General features: G+C 39.7%; 1 protein-coding gene across 3 annotated transcripts in view; it reads right to left on the reverse strand.

The window, feature by feature from the left end:
- IQSEC1 (IQ motif and Sec7 domain 1) overlaps window positions 1–14,150 on the reverse strand; it is a 365,521-nt gene that overhangs the window by 317,036 nt on the left and 34,335 nt on the right. For all 3 annotated transcript variants that reach the window (XM_046900093.1, XM_046900092.1, XM_040646649.2), the window contains exon 3: window positions 4,274–4,387. In XM_046900093.1, coding sequence (XP_046756049.1) covers window positions 4,274–4,387 — 114 coding nt within the window. The remainder of the gene's footprint in view (window positions 1–4,273; window positions 4,388–14,150) is intronic.

Below are 14,150 nucleotides of genomic sequence, written 5' to 3' on the forward strand. Positions count from 1 at the left end.
TCGCGCCGAAGCCCGTCGCCAGCCCGCCTCGGCCGCGGGGGCCGCCGCTGTCGGGGATGCGCTTTAAGTAGCCGAGCTGCCTCCTGCGGGGGGCCGGCGGCTGAGAGGCTCCGCGGAGGGGCGCATCCCTGGGCGGCCCGCTGCAGACTTCCGCGAGCGCGCTGGGCGCCGCCACCCGTCCCCGCGCTGAGGGGGCCGATGCCGGAGCTCGGTGGGGGAGAGCTCCGGGAAAAGTGCGGGCGCAGCCCCGCGGCAGGGGAGCCTTTAGCCCCTTCCACCCTCCTCAACGGGCTCGCTCTGCCCCCCTGGGCTCGGGAAGAAGCGCGCTGCGCGGGGAGGCAGGCGGGGTAAGGCAGCCATGCGGGCAACCCCCTCTGCGAGACCTGATGTAAGAGCAGAGATTTTCCCTGGCACACCTAGGAAACGGTTATTTATTGCCGAAGCGGCATCGGGGTGTCGGCTCCCTCAGAGCCGGGAGCTCTCCAGCACTACGCTCGGAGTCACACTCGTGCTAACTGCTGCGTAGCAGAGACCGCTGCTTTTCCGTCAGCAGCCCTGACATCTGAGACCTCTGTTGGTGAGATGCTGCTTCCCGTTAAGGTTGCATCAGGCCAAGAAAAGTTGCTGAGATTGGGGCCCTATATCATCCACACATGCACGGATAGGAACACTTAAGAAAACAGGGAATAGGAAAGGGAAACAGAAGGAGATACTGCAGGAAGAAGATAAGAAGGTGAATAAGTGCTTTTCTCCCCCTTCCTCTCCTTATCACCTTAATATTTTTCTTGTTTTCTCTTGTCTCCACCTTTAAAGTTTTCAAGCTTTCAATTAGTATGATTTCCTCACAGCAGTTATTGCTGCTGTCACAAATGCACTACTCTTGGAAAGTCAGCCCCTCTTAGCATAGCCAGGATGCATTGCTTTGGGAGTACAACTGGTGCAGCAGGCTGAAGGAGTAGGGGGATCATAGCAGCCTACTGGGAGGTTGGAGACTGGGCTCTCCCCATCCCTCCTTGGAGGGAGGGGCTGAAGTTCTTGGAATGGAATTCTAGAAGAAGGTATTTGTCGCAATCCCTACCCCAGCAGCTTACTGAAGAGGGGAGGACAAGCCTAGAGGTGAGGAGGTCTACCTAGCCATTTCCATATGCATTCTGCTCTTAAGGTAGAAAGAAGTTATCCTCAGAACTGTTACTTTTGTTCTGGCCATACATGCAATCAAGGCTTGCTGTCTCTATCAACATGACTGAAGCACAAAGGGCTAATTACACTCTTGCTGGGGACTGCAAGTTCACTGCATATTCACTTTCGCTACTCTTTTAAGAGACCAAGTTTCTTTTTGATCAATCTCATCAGAATTTTTCATTAGAATTGTTGAATATATGAGTAATAACTTCTTCAGAATATAACTGAAGAATGGCCTGCTCTTTTTGGAAGGAAATGCTTATCACATCTCACTGCTACATCATTTTCTTTGTAGAAGCCAGGATGCTTGTCAGGTGTAAATAAGTAGAGCAAGGAAACTTGTTTTTTATATGCAAAATAAAATGCAAAGTAAGACACTCAAAACTCATTAATGTACCCAAAAGCTTATAAAGCGTTTCACAAAAAGGAATGCTGAAGTGAGCAGCAAGTACAACTAGCTTCTCTTTGAAAGACATCTTGGGTAGATAACCCTGAGTTCATGGGAATCATGGAACACTGCTAAAGAGGCACAGGCCATTTTAAATTGTTGCTTTCCTTCTTTTACACATTTAAAGCAAGTACCTCAATTCCCACGTGGTGCAATTGTATCTTGTTCAGTGGCTTACAGTCTTGCTAGATGAGCTAACTGAGAAATACAAGGGGTGCTCTTAAAGTATGCCTCCTATTTTATTATTTTAGCCCACGATGTCAGAGGTGGATGTTGGTCATATGGCAGTAGAGGTTGAACCTTCCCACCAGTATTCCATCACATTTTGTTGCCATGTGACAGAGGGCAGTCTGACAAAATGGTGTCTGATGTGGGAGTACCTATGAGGTAAAGACACATGACTGAATTTCTCCCTGTGGAAGGAGATTGCACCCATGGTCATCTATCAATGCTTTCTAAACATTTATAGAGACCAAACAGTGAATGTTGGCACAGTGATGTGGTGGCTGGTACACTTCAGCAGTGAACACAGTGGGTTGCCTCTGCTGGTGCAGATATTTACAAACATGGCATACAGGCTCTTGGTCATCACTGGCAAAACTGCAGAGCTTATGGTGATGACTACGTTGAGAAAAAAAAAAAGTGTTTTTTTACCTGATATTCTGCTCTACCAAATAGCATTATTGTACTATTTATGTCTATTGTAGTTTCCACAGAAATAAATAGGGGGCATTGCTTTCAGAGCAATCTATGCAACTTGCAAGGTGTCTAGCGTCATCTTTTGGATTTTTTTTTTTTTTGTCTGGTTAATTTTGGTTGATTTTAGAGGGTTCTTTTGAGAGGATACCACTAGGTTTTCCTCTTCTCAGGAGTTCAGTAACAACTTAACAAATTAATGAACTTCACCTGTGCAAGACAGTGGAAAGCATAACAATGACAGCAGAGCAGCAAGATTCCAGATCACAGAAAGCAAAAACTCATTCAAATGCAACAGCACCTTGGGCTCAGAAATAAGGGAAAGAAGCTACTTACCTTTAGAGAATCTTAGATACACAGGGATCTCCAGCAAGATACCCTTGCCTTCACTGCCAACCCTTAAATGAGGTCTGGGAAGAGGTGGATCCTGGCTCCACCCCTTCTGGTCACTCAGGTGCATTGCACTGCATACACCTGAGCTTCCCTGGGTTGGCCCTGCCTTCCCACCAGAGGCTCAATCACTGGTTCAAGCCATCACAAGTAGCCCAATTATTTATTCTTTCACATGGATAATATAGAAAGAATCAAACCTACTGGAAATGTTCTACCAGGAAACTGTAGGTTAAACTGAAAAATATGTACAGTAAGCCCTCAGAGACATCTTTGGACTGGCACCTGGCTTTTCCTGGATCATGTTACTGATGTGTTTTGCATGTTGCTCGAGAAAGAGAAAGGAGTACTCTGTGTCCAAGGGGATTGTTTCTGTGAGCCTCCAAACACATGCATGTTTCATCACCCTTCATAAATTAGCAAGAAGAGTGTAAACTTAGAAAACAAGCATATTCATAAAATCAATAATATGTCCAATATCTATCTGTGAGACAGATTATAAAAACAGATCCAGCTTGTTCGGATTTGCTCAGAAAACTGAGTGATATCAAGCCTAACATTTTTGAGTAGCAAATTACCAAAACAGTGTTCTTATTAATTGCTAACATCTTATATTAGACTGTCTAATTTTATAAGGTAAATAATACATGGTTATTTTTTGCCAGAGAAAGTGTCAAGGAAGATTTAAATATTAAAGGAAATGTTGCTCATTCAGTAAGTAGAATCCTCTTACTGATTTATTATTAGCAATAAATAAATATCCCATCCCACTTCAGAGAAGTCTTAAGATGATCATAATTTTAGACTGTCTCAGCTCTTACTGCCTGGTGAATTGATATCCTGCAGAGTACAATTTGTGACTGTTGGACCATTAGTTCCAGTGTCTGGTCCAAAGTCTGATCGCAGTTCAAAAAGAACCTTGCCTACAGAACTTAAGGGTGCCTGGCTCAATGTTCTCCATAAGTCTTAGAACAGATACGTTTGTTTGCCTATCCACTATAAAAAAATCTGGCTCTTACTGGCACTTGCTACGTGTCCAAATTAGATGTTTTGTCAGTTTCAGGCTTATTGTACTGCGTTAAAATTAAGCTATATTGTTATTATTTCAAAAGTTTTTTGGTATGGCTAATAATGTGATCAGTGAACACAAAGCCAGATAACTTAATTTCTTCAAAGTAAGATATTTCCGGCGAAGAGCATTTCAAATATATTTTTCATGTAAAATTAATTAGGCCAGTGTAATACAAAAGACATGGACCCAGAAGTCATGCAGTTATTTGCACTTGATCTTAACTCTCTTTGATCTCTCTTAAAAAATTCTATTGGGAACTGCTTCTTTCTTGTTCACTTATTTTACTGTGTCACTTCACTCACTCCTTCCTTGTTTTTCCTGTGTTGTATTTGGAGATTTAACATAATATCAGTGTTTGCAGGGCTGTTATATTTTAAATGTAGGTCCAGACCTCATTCCAACCATGCCCCTAATGTCTACCCTCTTTTCATTTGTCCTAATAACACAGGACATATATGCTCCTTATCACATAACTGCATACTCACCACATAACCAGAACTGCTTGTTCATGCTCTCTGGGCTGACAGTGGGAAATCATCTGAGTGATGTGAGGAAAATCAGTGTTGTTTGTAGCCTGTTTGCTGCATGCTCCAGGCTCCCTGGAGAAAGAAGACAACAGAAATTACACTGCTGACTTGTACTGTTGTCCCAGTAGGCCAGATGTTTGCTGTGGGACTGCTATCTGACTCGAAGGTACTGTTTAACTATTAAAAAAAAAAAAGAAAGAAAGAAAGAAAGAAAAAGTGCAGCATTAAAGATGTGAAATCTTTTAGGAACTGTGCTGTTTCGGGCTTGTTCTCTTCCCTCTCCTGGTCAGGTGTAACCCACTTTTAAAAATGACATTCTGTTATCTGTATGTCTGACTTCTTTCAACCCCTAAACTTCTTTACATCTTTCCCTACCATGTATTTTTCTGGCAATAATCTCTTGAAAATCTGACCAAGTTGCCTTTTAACTGTTCCATAGACAAATAGCATGTATTGAGACTCACATTTATGCAATTCAGCCCCTCTTCTAGAAGAACGAATGGTCCATCCAGAAGAAGTATTCTGTACTTTATTCTAGCATACTTCTTGCATTACTGTTTAGAATTTGTACAGCTATGCCATGAAAGCATTTGAACAATTAGTCTATGTTTCTACCCAGACAAGCCAAGCATGATAAAATGATAATTAAACTTACTGTATAAATGGTGCAGAAAAGAATTTTTATAGGTACTTAAGTTGAGATTCAAGCCAAATCAGGGTTGGAATGAGGGACACCTTTCATTACAGAATAATATTTTCAGTTAAAGGATAAACTTTGACTGAAGGAGAAAAAGATATACTGATATACTACAATATCAAATATCTAGTGCCAATAGCAGATAAGTGCCAGAGGAAAATGCTTCACGTTAAAGATGAACAACACAGGCATATTGGCAGGGACAAAAACCTTAGAAATCAGATTAGGAAGCTCAAAGCTAAAGGAGGAAAGCAAATAAACACTCTCTAAATTACAACTTGTGAATTTGCTGAAAGAAGGAAGAAATACCAAGTGCTAAATTGCGATGACATCAATTTATTGCAACATTTTTCTGTTTCAAGGATATAAAGCCATAAAGTATCATATACAATACAGTATAAATACATCAATTAAAGGGGCACTTTTACTGGAAGGGTAGAGGCATGCTACAGTGTTTATTCAGAGTGCACCTTGCCCTCTCTGCCACCCTACCAATGATGAAAAGATGACCTAGAGATCAGTGAAGAACCATGTAAAAAGACAATATATGTATGTAAAGAGAAGGAGAAATAAGTTTTCATTTATAAAAAAAAAAAAAAAGGTGTAGAAATCATATACTATCACTGAGAACAGCTGAGAGGAATTTAAGTTCCTTATTTTTATTTGCAATGACAGTTAAAAGTAGATTTGCAAATTCAGACTGGAACCTTTTTCAAAAACTAAAATATATCACAACCTGGATAAGTCAATTTCCGTTGCTTTTTATATAGTGCTAACCCTCAAAATGTCTTAGGTAAAGATTCAAAACCAGGAAATGAAAGGCTGAACAATAAAATACTAAGGTCAATCAGGATCAATCTTTTCTTATCCCTTCCCTTTCAGACTGTTGTGGAGCATATAGAAGCAGAGTGAACTGTGTTGATGCTGGGCTGTATCATTAGTAACAGCCTGTTATTTACAATTTCAACCTGGAAGCCTCAGAAAGTATTTTATCACTTGATCTTCAAACTAGTGTTGGCCTCTCTCCATATTATGAGTATTTGAACTGTAACTGCATTGAGAAGCCCTAGAGCAATGTAGTTAAGCTCTATTGAACTCTAAGGAGGTGAAAAGATAAGGGAATTATTTCTGTCAAAGCTAACATGAAAAAAAAAAAGATGTTTCACAGTTGACAAATAGTGGCAAAGAAGCTTTACTTTTATTATTTCCTTTTTTGTACTCTTGCATTTGGAACGTATTCTTGTATAAGCAAACAAAGTACAAGCTTTGGGACTCCAGTCTCAAGGGTATTTTGTCCTTTTTTGAGTATGTGGCTTTGGCTGTATGTTTCCTGTCACTAATAATAACTAACAATTAAAATGCTTCACATGAACACAGTGCATCCCCAGTCTTTTAACTGGTCATACAAGCAGGGCTCTTCATATGCTAGTGGGTGTGAACTATTACTGTAAAGTCTTCACTTGGACCAGTCCAAATGAAAGCATCCATCCTGCTCTCTCTTTAATGATATGAGAAAAATGCAGCAATTTCTGCAATATTTTCCAGCTAGGTCCTTTCCAGTTTGAATTTAAAAGAGAGAGAGAGTAATGTACTTGCTTTTGGAAGGGAAATCTTTAATATCTGAACCATCTCTCAAGAGGAGACTCCATCACAGACCAAAAAACTGTAATTTGGAGTGACAAAATATTGTGGCAGTAAAATGTGCAGTGAGCACTTATGTGGAGGATTACAGACTGGTAAAGAGAACAGTTTTTTTAGGGCAAAGGAACTTCCAGAGCTGACCCTGCCAATGACAATCTGAAGGCAAAAGTAACTTGGTTCATTCTGAAGATGAATTGCAATTGTACCTGAAAGGAAAAGTATGAAGAGGAATGTGTTGCTTCTACAAAAAATTCATTATGGAGACTTAAATTCTAGAAATGCAGAATGAAAAGCTAGCCAATTTTTATTGATGCTTTTGTGTATTACTTTGTCAAAATTATACTGCCTATTATCTCAAGAGGAGAATAATAATCTGAATAATCTCTGAGATCTCCATCAAAGTGATAATCAGATCTTTAGAGTTTTCCCACTGGGAATGTTCTTAGAACACAAGGAGAAACACCACATAAAAAGAAGTTAATAGTACAGATGACAGATGTAGTTTATTCCCAGTCCCTCAAGAAGGATTGAAAACTTAAACTTCAGAATATGGAATGGACTAATTGGGAGATTGTGACAAACTCCTGGGACAAACCTTTGGGTTTCTCTGAACTCAGATACCCTCTGAAGTAACTTGCTTCATTTTCAAAAGGACAGCAGCTACCCAAAGATGAATTGCTGTGCTCAGGCTCCTCAGCCACCAGGTTCTGCAAGGTCTGTGCAGACAGTGCAGGTGCATTGGTTTCACTTCTCAGCAGCCTTGGAGAGCTTTACTAATATGCCACACGCAATGAGAACGCATAGGAATGCAACCCTTGGTGTGAATGAGTCACTTTAAAATTGTCCTTCTTTCAAGTCAGGCAAAAGCTGTTAAAGAATGAAAATGTTCATTTACAACATCTTAAACTGATCATGTGGTTGCAAAGGTTTATAAAGACCTAGGTAAGAGGAAAGAAGAAAACTGTTTCTTATCTGTGTATGGAGTTAGGGCCAAACCTAGCAAAATCTGAAGGATTGTAGTGTTCTTTCTTCTTCAGGAGAATCAGTGCTGTACACGTGTAAAGTTTCAATCACAAAGGAAGAACTTGGACTGGAGAAGTGTGCGAGCACTTTAAATATCTCTGCTATGATTCTGGAATAGGCATGGGAATGAATGCAATTTTCTTCAGGTGTTTTGATATTCAGTGTGTTTGGGAGAATTTATTTTCTTTGCATTGACTGGGTTTTTGGTAGGGAAGGAACAATCTGAACTGTGCAATAAATCTGGTCTGTTTCCCACATGGAAGAGCAAAGATTTCTGTATAAAGCTTTTATACGCATGGAGCGCTGTACTTCACAGCCCCATTTAACCAGGAGCAGTCTTCTCTGTCTTGGATGCATTCTAACACTCTTACAACCATGTAGGTACAACAGAGAGAAGTCTTTTTTAGCTTCTCAGTTATTTTGTCTCAATGTCTTTCCTATGTTGGCTGTAGTTTATATATATACTAAAAGGTATTTTCCTTCAGTGCGTCCTTAACTTTTAAAGAACAAGAATCAGAAGTCATAGTCTTTACCCCACGTTAGATGTAAAGGCAGGGGATGTTCTAAAAATGATCTGTTGGCACTCGGCCTTTGTATTTTTTATTTTTAGCATCTCTTTACTATCTTCTCTTTTGTCTTTGTTCTTAAGACTCTATTTTCCAGAACATTTTTTATGTTTTTATTAATAGAAACAAGTATGGTGTTTGTTCTTCAACAATAAAGTATGCACATGGCATTTCTTTAGTGCCCAGTGCCATGTAAGGCACTTTTAATACTGCTACTCTGTTCTCAGCAGTTTCATTGGAACAGAATATTGTTCTTTTGCGGTCAGTCAGGATTTTTCCTCCTTTAAGCTCCCAGATATTCTGCCGCTACATCTGCCATACATGCTAGAAGGGCAAAGATGGCACATTTACCAAATATAAGAATTCTCCTTGAAGATAGATTTCCCCTCCCCAAAGCAAAAGCACGGCTTGTGAAGTCACGCAGGCCCTTGCATTATTTGTTATTATTTCAGAGAATCCCTGATAAAAAGGGATTTATCTCCATGATATTCAATGTCAAAACCTGCAGCAGACAGACAAAACCCTTGTTCTGCTTGCTGCAACCATAGCTGTAAGCTAAGTGATTTTTTCTTTTTTTTTCTTTTTTCCTTCTTCATTTTTTCATTTTTTCTTCTTCCTTTTTCCCCCAATTTTTACTTCCTTCCCCCCCCCTTTATTTCTTCTTCCTGCCCCCCACCCTCATTTTTTTTTTCTTCAGAAAGATGCTGATGAAATCACTTATCAACCAGATTCCACTTCAGAGCATTTATAGCATCACATTATGAACTTAAGGTCACCAAAAGTAAAATTCAGTCCATCTGCTTTTCATCTTACTTCAATTTGTTGCAAAACTATGAAGAATCCTTAACAAGGTTTGTACAAATATTCCCTCTAAAAAGAAGCAAGTATGCTGCTTGATGAAAAACCGCCTATCAGTTCTTACAATATGCAATGGGCAAAGGATTCAGTCCCATGTTATGCAAAATCCTTGCTTGTAAACAGTGTTCTGTCTTTAAATTGATTTAATGCTTTGCCTTAGAATGCAGTAGATAATGCACTTATTTTCCCAACATAAACCCACTACAAGTGCCATCTGGTGGCAGAACTAAATTAAATCTGCACAAAACATTGTATGGAATTATTAAGGGTAAACTTTCAGCATTCATTCAGAATGTGACATTCAGCAGAATGTGAAGGGATATGGCTATGTAAATTGCATTAGGAGATATATGTTACTGAGCTCACATTATGAAATAGAGGATATGCCTTAGACAAGGTTTTAAAAATTCCCACAAAGACAGAATAACTTGGAGTTAAATCTGATTTAGTCCATGATAGACTGCCATACCAGGATAAAAGTCATCTTTGTACAGACAGTAGGCTGTAATAATTGCTATCCCACCGTACCCCCTCCTTCCCCCAAAGAAAAAAAAAAAAGAAAGACAGAAACTTGTCATGTACCTGAGCTATTAGCTGCCCCTATTTGGGAATTGTCACTAATGTACTCAGTACCTTATTTTAAACATCTTTTCTTCACTAAAGGGAAATTAGTTCCACATTGGAAAGAACTTCACACCTCTGTATATGATCTAGTTTGGAATACATGATTTATTACAGTTACCCTAAATCTTTAGCTTTGGTAGCCTGGTCTCTAATAGATTTCATGCTTGAACTATTATCACTAAGACATTTATGGAAAGGTGAAAATCCTTTGGGAAAACTATTTGAGATTCATCCATTCAAGGTAAGTTTACGGAGTCCTTTTTATGGGGAAGTTTTCTTGGGGTATTTTCTCCTGTCATAAAAATATTCCTTTCTGGAAATACAGTTCTCTACAGTGATGTATATTTTCACCAGGATTACCCGTATGGATCTTGAACACAGGCTCCATGTTCTTTTCTTGCTATACAGGGAAATGTTCAGTCTTGGGAAGACAGATGCTGTGTGGCAGCATTGCATCTGTTGCAAAATCCTTCTGAGAAGAGCGAACTGAATAATAAGGTGGATTTTCTTTCTATCCTTGTCTCTAGATGTTCTTAAAGCTTAGAAGAATGTTCTTAAAGCTGACTAAGAATGAGTGCTCACTGCTAGGGTAAAGTTCTCAAATTTTCTTCTTGAATGCCTATGAAAACTTCAGTTGCTACATACCTGTATGAATGATCCCTGCAGTGTCTAACTTCAGGTCAGTAGTCAATCTGACTTTGAACTGAAATAGTTCCATTCCAGCTGCAAACATCTCAGTCTTTGCACTGAATATGGATGAAAACCAAGCGACTGGTTCTCTTAAACCACCTCTGTTTCTAGTGCTGAGTGCATGAGCACTACCTTTTCTGCTGTTGTACCACAGTAGAGAAAATCATCCCTCAAGTGCAAAGTTTACCAATGCAGTTTGTCTCTCTCTGGATGCTGACTACTTAAGACAAAGCGTAGCTTGCCTGCTCTTTTGTTCAGCTGCATGGCGGTCCTCATTCCTAAGCGATATTATCTCCTGACTCCACAGACAGTGATACAAAGTGTCTGCAAAAGCACTCAGTGCTCTGAGCTCTGGCCCAAGGACATCAAAGGGAGTGCCAGAAAAGAGACCTCCAGAATTCGGTGCAAAAGTAGGACACAAAACTACTCCTTAGTCTTCTACTTAGAAGGGTTGAAAACATCCAGAAAAGGATTGCTTGTGGACAAGTAAGAAATAAAGGATAAAATATCTCTGTGAAGGGTCATAAACTCTTTCCAGATAAAGCTTCTTTCTGTTGCTGAAACAACAAGAGATGAAGTCATCACTAGATGCCAGCAACAATTGCCCGTTATACTCCTCTGTGAATCACCCTTTAAATGCAGCTCACAGTAACCTGTAATTTTCATATGCAGAATGTCCAATTTGAATGCAGTGATAAACGAGAGGGAGGAGAACACATTCAGTTGAATCATTTGTATACATAAGTGTCAGCAGGTACTGTCAAGCAAAAAGGATGTGAGTCAACTATACAGCAGAGCTATGTTTGAGGAGGGTCCTTTGGTAGAACACCCAGGACAGAAAACAGCCAGTGGCCTGCCCAGCTCTACTCACTGTTGTTTGGTACCACTGGCTTAGCCAGACAGAGTGAACCATTAGAGGGCTGTCAGGCTGGCAACCATCCCCTCAGAGGCCACCATGTAACAGCAGAAAAGTCTGAGTCAGAGAAAGAGGTGACAGGTAGAGCTATAATCCATCGCACCCTAACTGCTGCATCTACAGTGCTTTAACAGTCCTGGTGCCTGGCAACAGCTTCAACAACTCAAATCCAAACGAAGCCATGAAGGCTAAGGAGAATGGCGTGGTTAAAACTGGCTGTGTGTCACCATGGCTCAGAAACTGTGACCCAGGAGCCAGTGATGTAACATGGAGCCTTTTCTGCTCAGCCACTGAATGAAAGAAAGTGACAAAGATTTTAAAGAGAAGCATTAAGAAGGTGGAAATGCAGTAACACTAATTATGTTAGTAAGATGAAGAAATCTCCAAAAAGGCTCACTGTGGTCTATTTCTTTGCTATGGTCAGGCCTGAAAAGTTGGCTATGCTGTGAGAGAAAAGCAGTGTCATGAAACAGAAAGCTGACAGAGAGATCTTAATTGCAGAGCTACAAAATGTCTCCCCGGCTGTCCAAGTGAAAAATAAACATTTTCTAAGCAGGATAGTAATAAAATAAAAATACAGTCAGTACCAATTAGCAAAATACTTAACAAAATGAACCCACATTTAGATTCAGAAGTTAAATGAAAAATAAAAAAAAAAGGGAGAGGGAAAAAATAGACTGGAGGGTAAATTCATCCGTGTAGCTCTCCCTTTCTCCTTCTTATTGCTTCTCCCGTTTAGTGGTAATGAAGTAAAGCAGCAGCTCATTTGCAGTGTTGTACTGATTTTCTAAGCTAAGAAAGTAAAAAAGCTGCAGTACAAACAGGAAGTACAGAATTTGCATTGTGCTAATGAGACTGTCTACAAACAGCAACTCAAGCAATAATGTTGAGGGATGGAGAGCAGCAGGGAGCAGAACCCCCAGTCCATAGAAAAGAATAAAATGCAGTTCCTGGGACAACACATGGAAATTTCAACACAGTCCCTTGAGCTTTTCTGCAGAAACTTGAGCTTTGAACAGGGGAAAATAAGGAGCCTCAGATCTGACATCCTAGCAGACCACCGAGGTGCAGACCTGTCTGTCTGGAAACAGTTCACTGTCTGCCCAATCCATGTTCATGTTCCATTCTGACACAAGCATACAGATGGGATTCTTGTGTCTATAAAGTGTGCTCTGGAGGTCCTTGTAGCTAATCATTGCTCCTGTGTTTCTTCAGCAGTAACTACTGAAAACACAAGGAAAGGTCTTTGGTAAGCATGTCAAGAGCCTGAGGTTACATCCACCCAGCAACTGTGGCACTGGCACATAGGCAGCATAAACCCGTTTTGATGCCTGAGAAACAGGGAACAAAGAATATGATTCCAGCACCTGAATAAAGGCTTTATGGTTGCTATTGCTCTTCAGCTCTTGCCTACTATTAGGAGGGACACCTCACCAATTAATTCCGAAGTAGTTCCCTGGGAGTATTTTAACCACTGAGCAGAACTGTTGATACAGAGAGTTTAACAACCACATCTGTTTAGACACATCCCAAGCACATTTCAGACTGATTAGAGTCTAAGGATCCAAGTTACTTTCCCTTCTGCTTCCCCTGTTAATCTTCAGCATCTTAATATCTTGAAAATCCCTCTCTCTCTCGCATACACATTAAAAAAAAAAAAAGAAAGAAACAGAACCAAAAATCAGTGATCTTTGCTGTAATGAAATGGAGTTTGTTTTTAATATGACATTGTGATTCTGTAACTTCAGGCCCCGAAGCTGTTGAGTCCGAAGGAGTCACTGATCCTGTCATGCCGTTCTTCCTTCAAGATATATCTGTTTATGTCAGTATTAAAATAATTTGTCATCCATCTTTTCATCTCAAGCTGCAATTGTTGCTCTGTAAGCAGCCACAACTGCCTTTATAAAGTGCCTTTTAACTCTTGGGCCAACGCGTAATTTCTCAGTTCTGTATAAATATTTTAAAAACTGACCTTACCCTCCTTCCACCATCAATATGTGCTGTATGGATGAATTGCTATGTCCATAGCATTTGCAATTGTACGTTAATTTAGCTCTTCATTCTTATTTTTACATTACTTATAAAGGAGCTCTTGCACTTTGAAAAAGCATGAAAATCTGACTTTCTGCAGAACAATTTCTCCACCTGCTGCAAGCAGTAAACATCTTAAAGTGGGAAATGTACGCTTTCTGTGTGTTATTAGGGAGACATGCAAGGTTATGAAATTCATTAATTTTTGTATGTACGAGTAATTGGATGTGTCTCACCACTGGCATATGGAATCATAGCAAAAGAACATGTTGCATTGTGCAGCTTCATAAGAAGGTAAAAGTATTTCCATCTAAACAACCCTTTTAGAATTTCATAAAGCAGAAATTCTTTAACAGTGTATGTTTTTTTCAATTGAATTTTTTCAAGGGTTCAACCACAACAGAAAATGCTGATGTTACACATTGATACATACTAATACTACTCAGGTATTACGCTTCTTAAAATATAATAAAACACAATGGAAATTTGATAGAAATAAATTCTTTTTCAAGAAAGCCTGATAATGTATTTAAACTGAATGCACACCAGTTCATTCACCAATGCCTAATGCAAACTTCTATTTACAGTACAGAAGGCAGAATTAATACGACGCAATGCTATGAAGCTAATGTAACACCTCTGTTACAGCAGCAGCACCGTCATCAGTAAGGAGAAGCCAGCAAATTAAGATATTCTCTTTGTAAAATAGTTTAGAAAGTAGTTTGGCAGCATTATTATGAACGTTGTGAAGCCTACTGTATTTAAACTTACTTTGCATGTAAATTAAAA

This window comes from Gallus gallus, chromosome 12, assembly GCF_016699485.2.
Source record: "Gallus gallus isolate bGalGal1 chromosome 12, bGalGal1.mat.broiler.GRCg7b, whole genome shotgun sequence".
In the NCBI taxonomy this organism is placed as follows: domain Eukaryota; kingdom Metazoa; phylum Chordata; class Aves; order Galliformes; family Phasianidae; genus Gallus; species Gallus gallus.